At 37.0% G+C, this 17,049-nt stretch overlaps 1 protein-coding gene across 2 annotated transcripts in view; it reads left to right on the top strand.

Moving 5' to 3' along the window:
* The first annotated feature begins 963 nt into the window (after nucleotides 1-963).
* FANCL (FA complementation group L) overlaps nucleotides 964-17,049 on the top strand; it is a 28,088-nt gene continuing 12,002 nt past the window's right edge. The window contains exons 1-7 of one of the 2 annotated variants that reach the window (XM_051613605.1): nucleotides 964-1,102; nucleotides 3,094-3,152; nucleotides 4,108-4,168; nucleotides 5,208-5,264; nucleotides 6,920-7,017; nucleotides 11,235-11,331; nucleotides 15,970-16,038. In XM_051613605.1, the coding sequence (XP_051469565.1) occupies nucleotides 1,010-1,102; nucleotides 3,094-3,152; nucleotides 4,108-4,168; nucleotides 5,208-5,264; nucleotides 6,920-7,017; nucleotides 11,235-11,331; nucleotides 15,970-16,038 (534 nt within the window). In that variant the 5' untranslated portion in view covers nucleotides 964-1,009. Of the gene's footprint in view, nucleotides 1,103-3,093; nucleotides 3,153-4,107; nucleotides 4,169-5,207; nucleotides 5,265-6,919; nucleotides 7,018-11,234; nucleotides 11,332-15,969; nucleotides 16,039-17,049 lie in introns of those variants that run through there. The other variant, XM_051613606.1, reaches the window with a different exon arrangement.

The following is a 17,049-nucleotide window of genomic DNA, read 5'->3' as shown; positions in this document are numbered from 1 at the left end:
CGTCAAACTGTTTTTTTTCTTTCTCATACATGTCTATTTTGGAAGAAACAGTCTCTTGTTGGGTTTTGTGTGATGCTCAGTGTTAGTGATATGCAAAGTCTTAATTAAGGCCTCTTGAAACCTACATAATAAAGCCCAAAGTTTTGTTTTAAGTCTCCCACCTCAGGCTTGTGACTGTCAGATCGTAACAGCAGCCCACCCAGAAAAGTGAGGAATGTTTTTATCCCACCACCTGTGTGAGTGTGCAGAAGAGCTTTTATCACCCTAAATGTGTTGCAGTGGATATACTGTACAATTCCTAGAAACTCATTGTGTGAATTGAGCCAGCAATAACCCTTGCCTGGCCTGGCACTTTAATCTTGCATAGCTGTTCTCCTGAGTCCAGGGCGCTTGTTCTCTCAGTACGTAGCCTATGAGACGAGGCTACTGGAACAGGGATTATTTTGTTCAGAGGAAGCTGAGGGGAAACCTTATTGCTCTCTACAGTTACCTGAAAGAAGGTTGCAGGGAGGTGGGTGTTGGCCTCTTCTCCCAAGGAAATAATGACAGTAGCAAAGGAAATGGCCTGAAGTTGTGCAGAGGGGTTTTAGACTAGATATTAGAAAGAATTTATTTACCAAAAGAGTAGTCAGGCACTGGAACAAGCTTCCCAGGGAGGTGGTGGAGCCACCACCCCTGGGGGCATTAAACACAAGCAGAGGTGGCGCTTCAGGACATGCTTCAGCAGGCATGGCGGGTTTTTCTGGGCTGACGGTTGGACTCGGTGGTCTTAGAGGCCTTTTCAGACTCTGACGATTGGGTGATGCCGTGAAAGCACCAGGCAGCCCCTCAAAGCCCCTCACCCTCCCAGCACCCCCCGCACCCGCCGCCGCTCGCCGCCGGCACGCGCCCGCCCCGCCCCGCCGCGCCCCGCCCCTTCTGCCACCGCGCGCGCTGCCTGCCTGCCTGGCGGGGCGGGGCGGGGCTTCACCCGGCGGCGCGTGCGGTTCGAACGGCGGCGGCGGGCGGGATGGCGGGCGCGGGGCGCCTGCTCCGGCAGTGCCCGCTGCTGCTGCCTCAGAACCGCCACGGGACGGCCTACGAGGGCTTCGTCACCGCGCAGGTACCGGGCCCGCGCATCGCTTGCCCGGCAGCGGTCGCTCCGCGCCAGCCCTTTCCCCCTCCCCCCTGCGCCCACGCCGCGTCCCCTCCGAGGCCCGCGCTCGCCGGCAGCCCCGGCGCCGTGTGAGGCGGGAGCGCTCCCCCCTCCTCACTCGCCGAGGCTGGCGGCTTCCTGGCTGAGGGCCGCGGTTGTGAGCCAGGAAGTGCCGGGGGCGGAGCGGGGCCCCTGAGTTTGCCGAGCCTTCCCCGTGGCCCGTGCCCGGCCGTGTGCCGTGAGGGCGCTGGGGAGAGGCGGCCGCCTGGCCGGCCCGCGCCTTGCCCCGCCTGCGGACGCCGGACTGCTCGGCTTCTGGCGGCGCCGTCTCGCTGATGGCTTGTGGGCTGGGGTGCGTGTGTCGGCAGGTGTTTGTTTGGGACAGATTCAGCGCGGCTGTGCTCACGGCCTAGGGTAAAGGTTGAAGGAAATGACTAATTCTGGGTGTCTTGTCAAGCTTCAGCTTAAAACGGCTGCATCAGCTCAGAAGAGCTGGTAAACGGCGGTGCAGGAAGAAGAACAGAACCCAGAGACAGGTTGAGAGTGGATGCGCTTGAGGTAGCTTTGCCTTCAGAGGCACTGTGCAGTGAAGCTACAGCTATGGCTTGTTAAAATACCACATGTGCACACGTAGCACAGAAACAGCTCTTTACAGGTGTATTTTCTTTTAGAACTCTGTTCTGCAGAGAATTGCCCTCTAGGTCATCAGCTTCCAGTGTGTGCTGGTGCAGGCGGTGAATCCTCTCCTGGTGCAAGATTTTGCATTTTCTTAAGTTCATGAGGTTTCTCTCAGCCCATTTACAGCCTTCTGAGTTCCTTCTAAATAGTAGCACAATCACAGGATCTGTCTGACACTGCTTCCAGTTTTGCATCCTCTGCCAACTTGCTGAGGGAGGAAGGTGCATCCTGTCCCACCATCCAGGTCAGTAATCAAGGTCAAATAGTCTCAGGCCCAGGACTGACCCCTGGTGTGCACCATTAGTTAGGGACCTCCTGCTAGATCTCGTCCTGTGGATCACAAGCCTTCCAGCCCAGCAGTTCTGCAAGTTTTCAGTCCACCTCACTATTAGGTTACAGAATTAATTCTTCATTTTGTCTGAGGATGTTATGGGAAACAGTATTAAAAGCCTTTCTGAAACTGAGATAAAGCATCCATTGTATCAGTCATCTAATCACAGGAGGAAATCTGTTTTTGTTCTTAACTTCCTGCTGCAGAAATCTGACAATTTGTGGACATAATTCAGTGTGTTGAACTGGAACAGAGTCAGGAGTAAAAGATTTGGGATAACTGCTCTCTTTGCTTCCAGAAGGAGTTAAATCTACTTGCAAACCCTTTTTATTTCAGCTTTATTTTGATAATCCCATAAGCAAGTAGAATGAGGATCACAACTAGCGACAAATACTGAAAACACAAGTAGGTGGCATTTAGGAACACCCTCATATGGATTGCACTAACAGGGAAAATATTACATTCATGTACTTGGGCTTGCTTTTGTTCACAGTTTATAAAACCTTGCTGAAATGAGTTGTGGGTCAGTGCCTAATTTCCTTTTAGGTGTAGTACTTCTGTGATAAGTGTCTGTGATTTTTATTTTACTTGAAGACAGATTTAGATGTACTTCATCATGACTTGGATTAAATTATATTTGTTTTATCCAGATTTGGATGTTTATTTTTCTTCTGAAAGTTGTTATTTTTGCTTTATGAAATGTGATGTACCAAAGAATTTTTACTGAATACAGTCAGAGGTCAAGAATATTTCAACTTCAGAATTAAAATCAGCATTATTCCTACCTGGCATTCACTCAAAATAAAAAAATAGAGAACTTCTGAATAATATTTCTGAAAGTCAGATAATACAGATTTTCTCAGTAGCTGAACTTACGGGAAATATTTCCCACAAGCGTATAATGTTTTTCTTTGCTGACCTTCCTATTAACAAAATGTTTCTTTTCAAGGGTAGAGACTTTCATATCAGGATACTGTTACCGATAGATTTTCAACTGAAAAATGCAAGGTAAAGTAGTTTTATGAAAGCAGTTTGTAAGTGTATGTAACTGAAATTTTATTTTGATGAAAGCAATGATGGATATGCATATTAATTATTCTTTTTCCAGTATTAGTGTTGGTAATTAATTCTTACTGGTTTCAACTTAACCTTGCCACAAAATTTTACAGCATCAGTGTTAATAAACACTGACAATAAACATTGCCTATATCAAAATATTTTGTTGCTAATTAACTTTGAAACCTCTTGTAATTAATTGGTTGTATTTATATATAAATCAATGCACTTAGAAGAATATGCTCATTTAAATAAGTTTATTTATATGTCACCATTTGGGAAACAGAAAATTCAGTGCAAAGTTGTAAATTTAAGAATTAAGTGCCTGATGGTTAGCATAGCTTTTTTTAAACTTAATTTAAATTTGCATTACCCAACTTTTCTTTATAAGCTCTGTTCTTATTACTGTGAATGTTTATCATAATAATATGTGTGTGGGGGGTGGGTTTGTATTGTATGCACACGTATGTGGATTAGTTTTTAACATTGTAGTCCATGCTTCTGCCTGGGCCAGCCTGCTCTGAACCATGAACAGATGTGGTAGTTGATGGCTTTATTGCATTCTAGGTCAGATACTTAAAACCACGTTATAGGTAACTTTGACATTTTCAGGCTATAATTTTTAAATATTGGTATATTTTATGAAGTCATATTAACTTGCAAGAAATATGTTGTTGTTTTCAGCAAAGAACGACTTTTCTACGTAAATGTTTAATTTTTTATGGGCTTTGGGATAGTGACATTTGAAAGTTTTGAATAATATGAAACTCAAAGAAATTTTGAAGTATTGTTTATTTCCTTTGTTTTTGTGAAGAAGAACAAACATGTTTTTGTGTAGCAAACTTTCTGATCTCTTCTAAAAATAACATACTGTGAATTGAATATTTATACAAAATACTTTGTCTAGGATAGAGTGTAGCTGGCACCTAAAGAAGACTCTGCATGCGTATCGGCATATTTTAAAGCAGGTATACAAATTTTAAAACCCTTTCTTTTGAATGTATCCTTATAAATGATTCTGAAAAAAATTATTCTTGCAAACCTATTCTGAACGTGTTAAAGAACTCTTCTTTCATTGCATAGCCCAGATTTATTTTTAAACGCTTGAGGATTTGCAGGTCAATCTAAAGAGAGATGGATAGAATTTAGTAAATATTTTTTTATTATTATTCAAGGTTTATTTTTTGAAGATTTTAAATAAATGGCTTACGACATTTTACTGGAATTTTTCTGTAATCTCTCAATTAGGAACAGATTTTGTTTTTCCTTATTTATGTATTTATTTATTACAAACTGTTCATAATGCAGAGAATTCACATTAATTATTGATAGATCTAGCTCCTTCTGTGTTGCAGACTCCCTGTCCAGAAGAAACTGGAGCAAGGATACAGTAGCCCTGCAGTCACAAAGAATATTTTGTTTCTCAGAAGGCATCTTTGCCACCTGTGCTAGTTGAGACACTATCTTACACACTGTGCACCCTTTGTAGGACAAGGCTTATGAGTAACCAGAGATAACAGAGCTGAGGAAATAGAAGTGTAAATAGGTATCACATTGGAAGATACACAGGGCACTGTCGTGAACAGTTTCCCACAGGCTCTTTCATCAAGTACAGCAGCTAGAAGCATATGGGTCTGGAGACTCCCTAAAGAAAGTGTAACCAGCTAATAAACATTTTTGAGTGATTCTGAGGCTTCTGTTCTCTTTGGTGAAGACTCTAGTCTTTAACAGTGTCTTCATAAATGCATAAAGTCTTCATAAACTATATAAATGTGTAATGTCACATGATGTGACAAAGGTGATGGTTCATTTTTAGTAGTCTCCTGTACTGTGGGAGATGCATTCTATAATTGAAATATTTAAACATGTTGGGTTTTTGTTTGTTTGTTTTGTTTTTTTTCTGTTAGTTGTTTTGACAATACTAGAAAAATAGATAGTTAGGCTGAAATGGCTTGCCCTTAAATGTTATGAGTTGAAGAAAATGAACTGATACTGTGTTCCCTCCAGAGGCTGCACAGCTGCCCAGATCTTGTCAGTTTTATGGTGGAGCTGAAAACTATTTTGGTAAGTGACAGAATATGTATGTGGAAGATGGGATTTTCTTATAGCTTTGGTTTCACTTTCAGCTTTTTAGAGTTCACTATTTGATAGGTGGATTTATGTGTGTTTTTCTTTAAGAAGAGGTGATTTTGTATGTATGCTCCTCATGTAATATCTGTATAAATATCCTGTAGGATTTTAAGTGACTGTACTCTTTGGAAATTTGAGTCTTACAAGAAAAATTAAAATCCCAGCAAGAGATCTCGGTCTAGAGCCATCCTCCCCCACAGTTGTTTTGTTGAAATTCCTGATATTGTCCAGATGTTAAAGAAGGCTTATAATCAAACAGTCAGTGGATTGCTGAAAGTGCTTTCACCTGTGTGACAGGTGCAAATAAATCCAGAAAGCTTTTATATAGTTCAGAGACTTCTGATTATCCTTTTTTAAAAAAAGTTTTTCTTACCTAGGATTGAAGAGTAGCAAAGTCTTTAGTTAATGACATGAAACTGGCAATTTCTTGTGTGTAAGTAAGACATTCTTGGCAAAGAATACTTGCATACAACCCACTTAACTTAGAAGTAAAACACAGTAGAACAAAACAACAACAAAAATACCCTCCTGGTACTATACTCCAGCTCTACGCCAGGAATTCCTTTCCTTAGTAGTGGTTCAATCCCTGACCAGGTAGATTGCAATAAACTAGGCAGAGGTGCTTGGAATAGGACTGAATAAGAATATATGCATGTGGCTGTTTTGGAATATTTCACAATGGTTATTCCATTCTATTTGCCTGGATAAACAAGCACTCAAAAAATAAGAATGCAATGAAAATATAATTAATTCACAATAGCAGAATAGTTATCCTCAGTTCAGATAGTAAAAAAAACCAGAAGACCCTGCAGGGCAACTGGCCAGAAATTATTGTTATGCTGATTTTATATTTTCATATCATTTATTTTATTTAAATTTATTTTATTTAAAATTATTAATAGTTTTATTATAAGTTTCATTCATTTTTTTGTTTGCCCTGCAAGCGTAATTTTAACTGAAGTACAATTTAAAGAACAAGTAGCACAACATAAAAGTGGAGTTTGGTTTTTCTTTCTCATGTGACATTACCTTTTTGATAAAAAATTTTCTTGAGGCATTTTGACATACTTGATGAGTGTCTGTTAGCAAAACATACTCTATGGGTTCCTATGGTGTTAAAACTGAGAAATTGATTTTTTTTTTTGATTGCTATATAAAGTTGTATATAGCCACATAAAAATAATATGGGAGATTTCATATATGTGTTGTCTTTTGTGGCTGTGGAGCCCAGGAGACAGCTGTGGGCTTAATAGAACCTTCTTTTGAAATGTACTTCCAGTCAAGATGCTTGACTTCAAATTTATTAGCTTAAAAAGAGAGGCACATTTGATATTTGCATCTGAAGACTGTTTTGTCAACATCTGTGGGTTTTTTTATAAATTACAGATGTTTTCATTACCAGTTTCTGAAGTAATTTACCAAACAGCTTCTTTGTCTGCTTTAGCTGAAGGCTATAACAAAACAAATGCAGTGTACAGTTAATTTTACATAAGCTTAATATTTTTTAATGGATTCCAAAAATCACATGACTAAATAGATGCAAAAATATTGAAATCTTTCAATGATGTTTTCAATGTTATTTTAAACAGGAAATTGCTTTAAGGAATACACAAGACCTGCATATACCACGACCACCAGAATACTATTCCTGTCTTGTCAGAGATCTAGAAATACTGGGTTGGAATAAGTATGTTTATTTTATTTCTTAACAGATATTGCCTTTAGAATATTTGTTCCCCTAGAAAGGTAATTTGAAGTGCCTTAGTAAGATACATCTCTAATTTTGTTGTGCCTTTAACAATATAATGAACTACTAAGAAGGCCTCTTAACCTAGACTAATTTTGAGTTGTAGGTGATGCATATTTGCGTGTCAGTTAGAAACATCCAGGTATAGTTTTTCAGCACAAAACTAAGCCTGCATTTAGTACTGGCAGTAAGGATCAATCACTGTTCACACCTTGAGAAGCCTCCAGCTTTATTTATCAGGATTTTTCTTAAAACAGAAGTGGCTTGTTGGGGACCCTGAGTCTGCTGTCTTCGATGAGTTCTGAGTTGTACTGGAAGCTGACTGCATGCAAATCCAACTGAGAAACTTAGGGGTATTTTAATTGAAAGAGTATCAGAGCAATAGGCTCTGGGTCTTTTACCTCCAAAGTGAGTTAAGAAGCTCACACAAATGGCACAAATTTAGTGTGTTCTAAAGGGTTTTATCTAAGCAATATATGAAGTTTCTCAGATTGAAGACATTATCTGCAATGATCTTACACCTCTTCCCTCCTATACCACTGAAAATACAAACAGTAATAGGGATTGCAAATGGGCAGGCTTCTGTGTTTAGAATAATAGAATCATAGAATGTCTTGGGTTGGAAGGGACCTATAAAGGTCATGTAGTCCAACCCCCCTACAATAAGCAGGGACATCTCTGACTAGAACAGATTGCTCAGAACCCCGTCAAGCCTGACTTTGAATGTCTCCAGGGATGGAGTCTCCACCACCTCTCAAGGCAACCCATTCCAGTGATCCACCACCCTCATATTAAAGAACTTTTTCCTAATGTCCAACCTAAATCTACACTTCCCTAGTTTGAAACCATTACCCCTTGTCCTATCATTATATGCCTTTGTGAACAGCTCTTCCCCAGCCTTCTTATAGGCCTCTTCTAGATACTGGAAGGTCACTATAAGGTCCTCCCAGAGTCTTTTCTTCTTCAGGCTGAACAACCCAAACTCCCTCAGCCTGTCCTCATAAGAGAGGTGCTCCAGCCCTCAGAACATTTTCATAGCCCTCCTCTGGACACGCTCAAACAGGTCCATATCCTTCTGGTATTGGGGGCTCCAGAATTGGACACAGTACTTCAGATGAGGTCTCACCAGGGCAGAGTAGAGGGGCAGAATCACCTCTCTCCATCTGCTGGCCACACTTCTTTTGATGCAGCCCAGGATGTAGTTGGCCCTCTGTGTTGCAATTGCACATTGGTGAGTCATGTCCTGCTTTTCATTCACTAGTATCCCCAGGTCTTTTTCCACAGGGCTGCTGTCTAGCATTAAATATAATAACTTTTTCTGTCGTAGGGAAAACTTGATTCTTTGACCTAATTTAGGTGTGGGGGAGGATGAATATGCTTTCAAATTCAAATATTTGTACACAAAAGTCACAGTTCGACAGGTTATAAAATTTCACTACATTTCCAACACTAAGGCCGGTCCTAATGGCTGAGAAGTTCAGGCGGGGCAACTTCCTTCATTTTTTAAACAGGGAAAAATACCAACACAAAACTTATTAACTGAGGTGGAAGAGAGAACACGTGTAGTAGTACTAAACTATGGGAAAGACTCTTCTAATATTATCTCATAATCTCACTAATTGATTCAATGACAATGTCATAGAGGTTGCTAGTATCTTTTTAGTCCATGGTCTGAGTCATGATCTCTCAAGTCTCAGTGCATTTCTGCTTGGTACTTGCCAAGGTTTTTCATATAAAGGATGTTCTCCTCTTGGTTTCTCCGTTTCCAGGGGAATCCTGCCTTGTTGTGTGCTCACAATAATTTGTGTTACCCTCAATTAACTACATTTGTAACATGTAATAATTTAAGGGTATTGTGTTGCTTAGCTTGAATGTGTGTCTTCTACTAGCAACTAGTTATTTAAGTAGAAATTAAATAAAAGTCATAAGAATTTCCAGATGTGTCTGTATTGTAGTGGCACAGTGAGGATCTACATCTTTTTACAGGTTTTTCTGTTATCTCCAAGCTCAGTGAAAATTGCGTTTTTAAAATATACTTTATGAATTCTAAAACAAAAAGTACATTAAATATTGAATAATGGGCAACAGTTGAAAATAATTTTGTGATATATTCCTCTGTACATATGCTAGACTGGTAGCCATTATTGGTGTTCTTAGCACCTTTTCCAAATGCTTGCGTATTTTTTCTGAAGTGTCTAATTTATACTGTCAATAAAACTGAAGTGAGGGTTCTTTACAAATATGATTGAACATAATGATATTGTGACTATATTTTTATTATGACAGTGTGCATATATTTACATTTTAATTACATAACTAGGCAAACATGTATATATGTTTGTTAGAGGCTGTCAGGTTGTTAAACTAATTGTTAAAGTACTGAACTTCTAAGGATTTCAGAAATAAATGTGAAGATACATATGTACATTTCTATCTAGGAAATAAAAACAATTTTTTAATCTTGTTCCTTCCCACCCAGTATAGAGTAAGGAACTCCTAAGATGTTTTATTTTAAACTAAAATAATACATACCTTTCTGGCACCTCAAGAGTGAAGTGGTCCAAAGAGATGATGTCAGAATTATTTTTAAACCTAACAGCACATTGATGCACCAGTTGTGCTTTGTTTTGGACATTGCTCTGTATTTTATTGTAGTAGCTCTAGGTGCTGGTTTAGGATTTCCCCACCCCAGGGTAGATGGAAGGGTGAGATATAGGTGGCTTCTTATCTTTATAAAACTCTGTGATATAATTTTGAGGTAAAGTTGAAACAAAATGGGAGTACCAAATTTTTTTTTTTTTTTTTCAGTTGGATTAAGAATGCTCTGCTTCTTTCTAAAGAAAACAAGTTTAATTGAGTACAGTTGAATTACACTTTCATCAAGACTTGTATTTCTCTCAACTGTTGTGGAGAAAATGAGTGTCAAAATACTCCCAGGAATCTCTTGGACTATTTAATATTGCATTAAACATGACTTACTACCCGACTTACTACCACTGCTGCTTTTTTCATCTGTATTTTTCAGTTCCCTCGTATTAAGGCCAAGTGGCATTTATGTAGATACTTTTTTCTTCTTTTCACTTCCTTCCTTGGAATATGCACACCCTATGGTGTATGTCTGCTTTTTCTTGTACAGGCTTCTACAACTCCATTGCCCGTTTCACTTGAAAGAGAACAATTTTTCCCAGCTTGCTGGCTTGAGTGGCTGAGCTAGTATGTAATGGTTAAAAAAAATAAATAATGTTACTTAGGTCAGCAAGCAGATGCTTTCTTTCAACTCTGATAGATCTTTCCATCAGTCTAGGTGTTAAGTTGTACAACAATCTTGGACTGCTTTTTATCTTTATGCAAGAATGACATAGTAAAAATGCCAAAATATCTACAAGCCCGGTTCACTGGTAAATATATGAAGTTGGAACCTTTTTGGCGTGTTGCTGAAGCTCCTTGTCAGAATATATTTCTAGAGAACAATGTATTTTATAATTGTATTCATCTTCATTGTTGTGGGAAATACAAATCAGTGGCATCTTAAGAGTCAGTGATTATGTCAGAAGTTTTAAAACTTACTTACTTTTAGTATGTACTTGCTACTTGCTTGGGTGCATGTATACTGTGTAAAACTGTCATTAAACAAAGACAAATCACCATAAATAACTCATTTTGTACCTGTTTGGGTACTGTTTTCTGCAGAAAATCAATTTCAGAATATGAACCAATATCCACTGAATTTTCCACAATAATGATATTGATAATAAAAGAGACCTTCATTGAAGAGAAAAGCAAATCGAGAGCATAAAAGTCTCATACAGTGAGAAACTGCAGAAATGGATCAAAGATTTGACAGGAAGTTTAATGTGTACATAAGTAGAGGCTGACAGGAACATGCTGTGTGTGTCAAAGGTTCCACTGATGGAAAACTGAAACACAGTGCTCACTGACCACAGCATGAGCCTTGACACACGTTGTAAATAACCCCAAGATATATGACTGCATTAAGCAGTAGACTGGTGTATTAGCAGCAGTAAATCTAGAACAACAGAAATGGTTGGCATATAGGACTTCCTCTGATTAATATTTGTAACAGACTAATAAGAGTATTGCAGGCATTTGAAGCTCTACTTCTTGCAATGCTGTTAGAGTTTTCTTTTCTCTTTCAGCGTCGCATATGTGGATACTGGTCTTACCACAATCAAGCTAAAAGCTGAAGACTCTTGTGGTCGACAGCATCTCATCACTCTGAAGTTAAATGCAAAGGTGAATTTATGTGGGAGAAAATATTTTAAGGGTTCCTCAAAATAAATGAATTTTTCTTAATTGAAAAGTATTTCATAGAGCTGGTTTGTTTGTTTGTGCATTTGTTCTGCAAGATAATGGTGGAAGGTTTTTTGAGAAATTTTTATATAAGTAGTAGAGTTTTCAGACCTTAACTATTTAAAATTGGCATTGTATTATGGTTATCTTAAGAATCTTCATATGCAACTGTGCATCACATCAAAAACACTTTACTGGCTTACAGACAAAGCCATCTGGGAGACTTTCATTCATTATCCCTCCATCCAGAGACTATGCATATAATAAGAATTGGAGGATGCTGTGTTGCTTCATTAGCAAGTATTACTGTTAAAGCTATTAAATATAAAGATTTATAAAAAACTTACTACAGAAGTGAGTTGCTTATGCTAGATTACTTCCTTTTAGTCTACATAAATGGCTGATTTTGACAGTGCTTGTAAAGCAAATCCATGGTGTGTGAGGAAACAGAAACATTTTAATTCTTCCTGGTACTCTAGAATGGAACTCAAATTACAATGTTTCTTAATAGAATTTCTCATCTCAAGGCATAAATCTCTTACTAGAATCTATGAATATCCAGAATGTATCATGACAATTGTATGATAATAGCTGCTGTCTTCAGAAAATCAGTCTAGGTGAAAAAAAGTGGATTAAAAAGTGCCTAAATATTGTTGTTTGGGGCTATCTTTGGTCCATCACCTGGAGTATTAATCTTGAAGGGATGAGGAGTGGGCATGGTATTGTAAGGTTAGATTTCACCTTGATGGAATCCTATATTCCTTTATTTCACATAGAACAAGGTAATTTTACATTAGAGTGGAAGAAGCAGTCTGTGGAAAATGTACTGTTTGGAACTGAGGTTGATTCAGTGGATTTTAAAAAAAAGAGTAAAATTATCCTATATGCACAGAGTAATGAATGCATAATTAATTTGCTGCTTGATCCGTTACTGAATTTCCACAGATGGAAAAAATACATAAGGAAGTACAATTACGATCTATTTAACATGTAAGGAGAGTAACCAGACTGTATTGTCATTGTTTATAAGGGACCTGCTATCCCATAATTAGTATGACACTAGAAATTAAGTGCAGACCGTTGCCCCTAAGTGTTTTCTTGATTTTGTGGTGACTGAAGTAAAATATTTTAAGTACTTGGAAATAAAAAAGTGCAGTGCCCTTTCTTATGAAGCAGCTGCCACAGTCAAACACTGTTATACTTTATGCATTGGCTGGTTCTGTTTAGCCTTAACTTACCACTGCACTGTAAGGGGTATCAAAATTACAGTTTTCTGTTCTTGTAAAAACTTGTGCATTTTCTCTATAGTAATAAAATGCCTGAAGCTGAGACTCCTAATGGCAGAAGAAAGCACCATCTAGCAGCCAAGGATACAGTGTAGTAAAGAGACTAGGCTAACAACTTGTCTGTTGTAACAAGTAAACAATTTATTATTTTTTTTCAAGTGATTGTTAGGATGAGAAGGATCAATAATTGCTTGTCCTTTTTAAACCATGTCAGGCATTTAAACCTGCCACAAGAGAAAATTTATATGTGAAACATGGTTTTGGTGACATGGGGATTTGATTTTCCTTCATATACATATCTAATACATTTGAAAAGGCTTTGCTGAAGTATTTTTTGAAGGGATTTCTTTTGATAACATGCTTAAATAAAAGCATGCTTTTTTATGTTATGCTGTTTCTTTGATTAGGGTTAACATGTGAGCTAAACCTCTCCTCCCAAGCACATATTGCTGGTTCTTGTCTGTATTCTGGCAGCTGGATTTATTCAGCCTTTTCCTCGTGGATGCCATACAGTGAAAGAAGTTTATAACCCTGCTGACAATGTTTTCAGGAAGAAACTATTCAATAAGTGATTTAGGAATCTCTTTTTAAGGTTATCATGTGTATTGAGATAATCCCCTAAATACTCCTTTGCTGTCATTCATAAGGCTTGGACATTTTGAGGACTTTTCCTTAATGCACTGTTAAATGTTTCCACCTGTTGTCCTTGTCTTAATGTGCTTTCTGTTAGGAGCTGTCCTTTCTAAACACTTGCTCTATATAAACTGCATTTGTCAAGTGTCAAGGAAACTTGGGGCGACCAATTTAAACCTGGAAGAATTGAGAATAGTCATGTCATAGTTGAGTATGTTAGCCAAATCATGCTACACAATTTTGACTTCTGTAAATAATGCTTAAACCTCGTAAGGAGATCTATTGTTTAATGCTCAGATACATTTTATGAAATGGTTTTCTGATTTATTTGATTAAAAATGTCAAAAAATCTTCCATTCACAATTTAAATAAATTACTAGAGAATTTATCTGAAAATGAAGCATGCATCTTTGCAAGTATAAAACCAAGTACATTGGGTTTTATTTATCAGATTTAATTTTGTGTTGCATGAAAAGTGTGTTGGATTCTTGACATTTCAGAGTCTCAATAATTAAAATAGGCCACTGCTAGATTTTGCATGGCACATAGTAACTGAAATGCTTTGGTAATTATTTGAATGATTTGCCAACAGTTATGAAAATACATTAGATAAAATTAGCTGCATCCTCAAAAATACAATATAAATCTTCTGTTTAGTAATGGTTTAAATTGTTATAAAGAACAGTAGGATTATTTCTGACATATATTTTAATGTAACTAATAACATAATTATTTGTTGCCATGTTTTGGGCAATTATCCAGTGCACAGTACAATATTGTGCTCCTAAAGAAAATTTTACTAAAAATGCGGGGGAAAGGTGCTATGTTTTGGTTAGGGTTGTTTTTTTTTTTTGAAGTAATACAAAGTTAATAAAATCAGTTTGCAAGCACTTACTCAAAGGCACCCTACAGAAGACTGCATAAAATGAATTTACTTAGCAAGACAGCAAACACATAGTTGGCTAGTGCTGCTGGAATTTAAATGAAGTAGCTCTAAAACCAACCCTATGGAAAAGGTTGTCCTGCCTTAGTTTGTTCTAGGCATACTCATATATTGAAAACAAGTTTATTTCTCTGCAAGCACTGAAGTAGTTAATGAAAAGTAATACCTGCAGTGCAAAACCACTAGCCTTTACAATGCCTACAATATAAGAACAATAATCCTACAGTAAGTGTAACTGCCTCCTGTCCAATTTAGTTGTTTCACTTGCTCTGCTGCTGTTCTTTTAACTTGTCTGCTGCCATTTTGATGAAACTGTGAAGTGCAAGATAGTAACATTGTCTTCAGAAAATAGATACCTAACAGACACCACAAATGAAGGCACATTAAAAAGCAAGTTTAAACAAATTTCTGTGAAATCCATAAATACACTAGATTATTATTAAAATCAAAGTAATGAAGAGTGAATGCTCTGGGGAGACCATGTCTGTCTTTTGCTCTTTGCCATAGAGAACAATTTGAAGCTAATTACTGTAGAATAACATTTTTTACATAAAATAAAGATACATTTAAAAAATTGGACAAATTGATTGCCAGATGTCTGATAAATAAGGACAGTGTTTATGTCTAGAGGTTTACTTTGGATGGACAATTGTTATGGGTAGCAGCACAACCAAACTTCACCTGTTTGTCTTAAGTCTCTTTGGTTCTCTTTAACCAAACTTCACCTGTTTGTTGTAAAGCTCTTTAATTCTCTGAGGAAACTGGGTCTCTTTTTCATCTCTGTCCCCAGTAAGATTCCGTATAATGTTTTCTTGTGTTGGCAGTTGATGCAATACTGATACAATGTCGATAAAATTGCTGTGCACATCCCTTGTAGGATTTGAAAGGTTGTTTAGGACTAAAGAAAACAGCTTCTCAGATGAATACAATTTAAGGCGCTCTTAGAAAGGGTACAGTTTACTTGTAAGTAGATGATTCTTTCCTTTGCTACTTTATTTTTCAGAAGATACCAGGTTTTTTCCAGACATCATATTGGCTGTTGAGCAGCAATACAATAGATTTACTAGTGTAAAGAGTACTCGGTTATTTTTGCAGTCATCAAAACTTTTAGTTTTATAGCTTCAGTTTTCTTAAAGCAACTAGTTTGTTTTTTTTTCCTTATTGATACCTTTTAATTTGGCATGAGGGACAGGGAGCTATTTTAATTTTGAGTGTATGTTCATTTATCTCTTTCTAAATAGCTATGTACTTTGATTATGTTCAGTTTCAAAACAAAAAATGTTGCAAATCAGTGCAAATATTCTAGTTAAAATGGAAATTAGTTCTTGTCTCATGAAAGGGCTATTTTATTTTATTTATATTTTTACATTTCTCTATCCAGTAGAGGTAACTGAGGATATTGGTTTTTTAGGTATTTAATCTTTTTTGTCTTAAGTTCTTTTTTAATGTGTCTTTGTGAACATTGGACAGAGAAAACTGATTCTCCTGCCTTTACTAATGAACTGATATTTAAAAAACTGTTTACACATAGAGTTCTTTAAATGATAATTAACATTCATAACTATTACTGAAAATGCTTTACATACTGTTCCCTTTAAGAGCAAAGTTCTCAAGATGCCTGAAGTGCTTATATTTTGTTATCAAATTTGGCAGCCGAGTATCAGTCTGACTTAAAATCACTTAAAAAAATGACAACTGTATTTTCTTTCCCTCCCTCAGTATCCAACAGAACCACCAGATTGCCTTGTGGATTTTCCTGTTCAGTTTGCTGTTTCTTGGATGCCACAGGTAAACTGCTATACCGTGCATCTTTTTTAATAACAGATACATGAGCAAAATGTAGATGGCAATAAGAGGTTAGACTTTATTTTTTAACTCCAGCTTTTTTCCTCTGTATACATTTTACTTTTATACATGCTTATATAAATGTAATAATACTGAACTCCATATTTTGTTTTAAATATTTCCCTTGCCATAGATGCACCTTGCATGTTCTATGCTTTGCACTTGTACTGGCTGGTTTTTTTCTTAAGCTTTTCATACAGCTGAAATATCTTGAGGAGTGGTATTGGAAAAATATATGCACAGTAAATAACTGTATTACAGAAAAGAGGCACCCTCTAAGGTTAACAAACATTAAAAAAGGCAGGTTTTTATCCTATATCATTTTCATAACAATAAAACTTCTTCAGTTACTATCAAAAGAACAACAGGAAAGTACTTAATAGAATTCAGTTTTCATCATTTAACTGATATTGTTAATATAAAGAACCAAAAGCCATTGTCTTTTTTTAGTCCTTCTTGCATTGTTTCTTGTATGTTTTGTTGTTAATAGAGCATATGTACTTCATTAAGTGGATTTAAGTGTCACCACTTAGATATCTCTAGAAAATAGTTGATGTTTACTTTCATTAAATTCAGCAAAATAGATTTTAAATAAAGTATTGTATTTCATAATTCAAACTCTTGAAACAATTTCTATCCATCAATAATGTCTGTCTTTATGGTACTAAATTTACATGTGAAACATGGCTGACAGGTTGCATCACAATCATTTTAAGATGGGCATATAATTTTGACTGCGAAGCTCAAGGTTTTGTGTGTCACCTCAGGTCATCTAATATGAGCCCTTTGGAAAACAACTGCAAAAATGGACCATTGCAAATGAAAAATTTATTTAGTTTAATATCTAATTTTAGTGATTCTCTGGTATGGTTTAGAGCAATTTAAACAGATACTGGTTTTCTGTTGAACTGTACTGGATTCCATATACGTCAGGCAGGATTTCAAATACTCTTT

This window comes from Apus apus, chromosome 3 (genome assembly GCF_020740795.1).
Source record: "Apus apus isolate bApuApu2 chromosome 3, bApuApu2.pri.cur, whole genome shotgun sequence".
In the NCBI taxonomy this organism is placed as follows: Eukaryota; Metazoa; Chordata; class Aves; order Apodiformes; family Apodidae; genus Apus; species Apus apus.
This window is presented reverse-complemented; position numbering and strand designations above follow the sequence as displayed.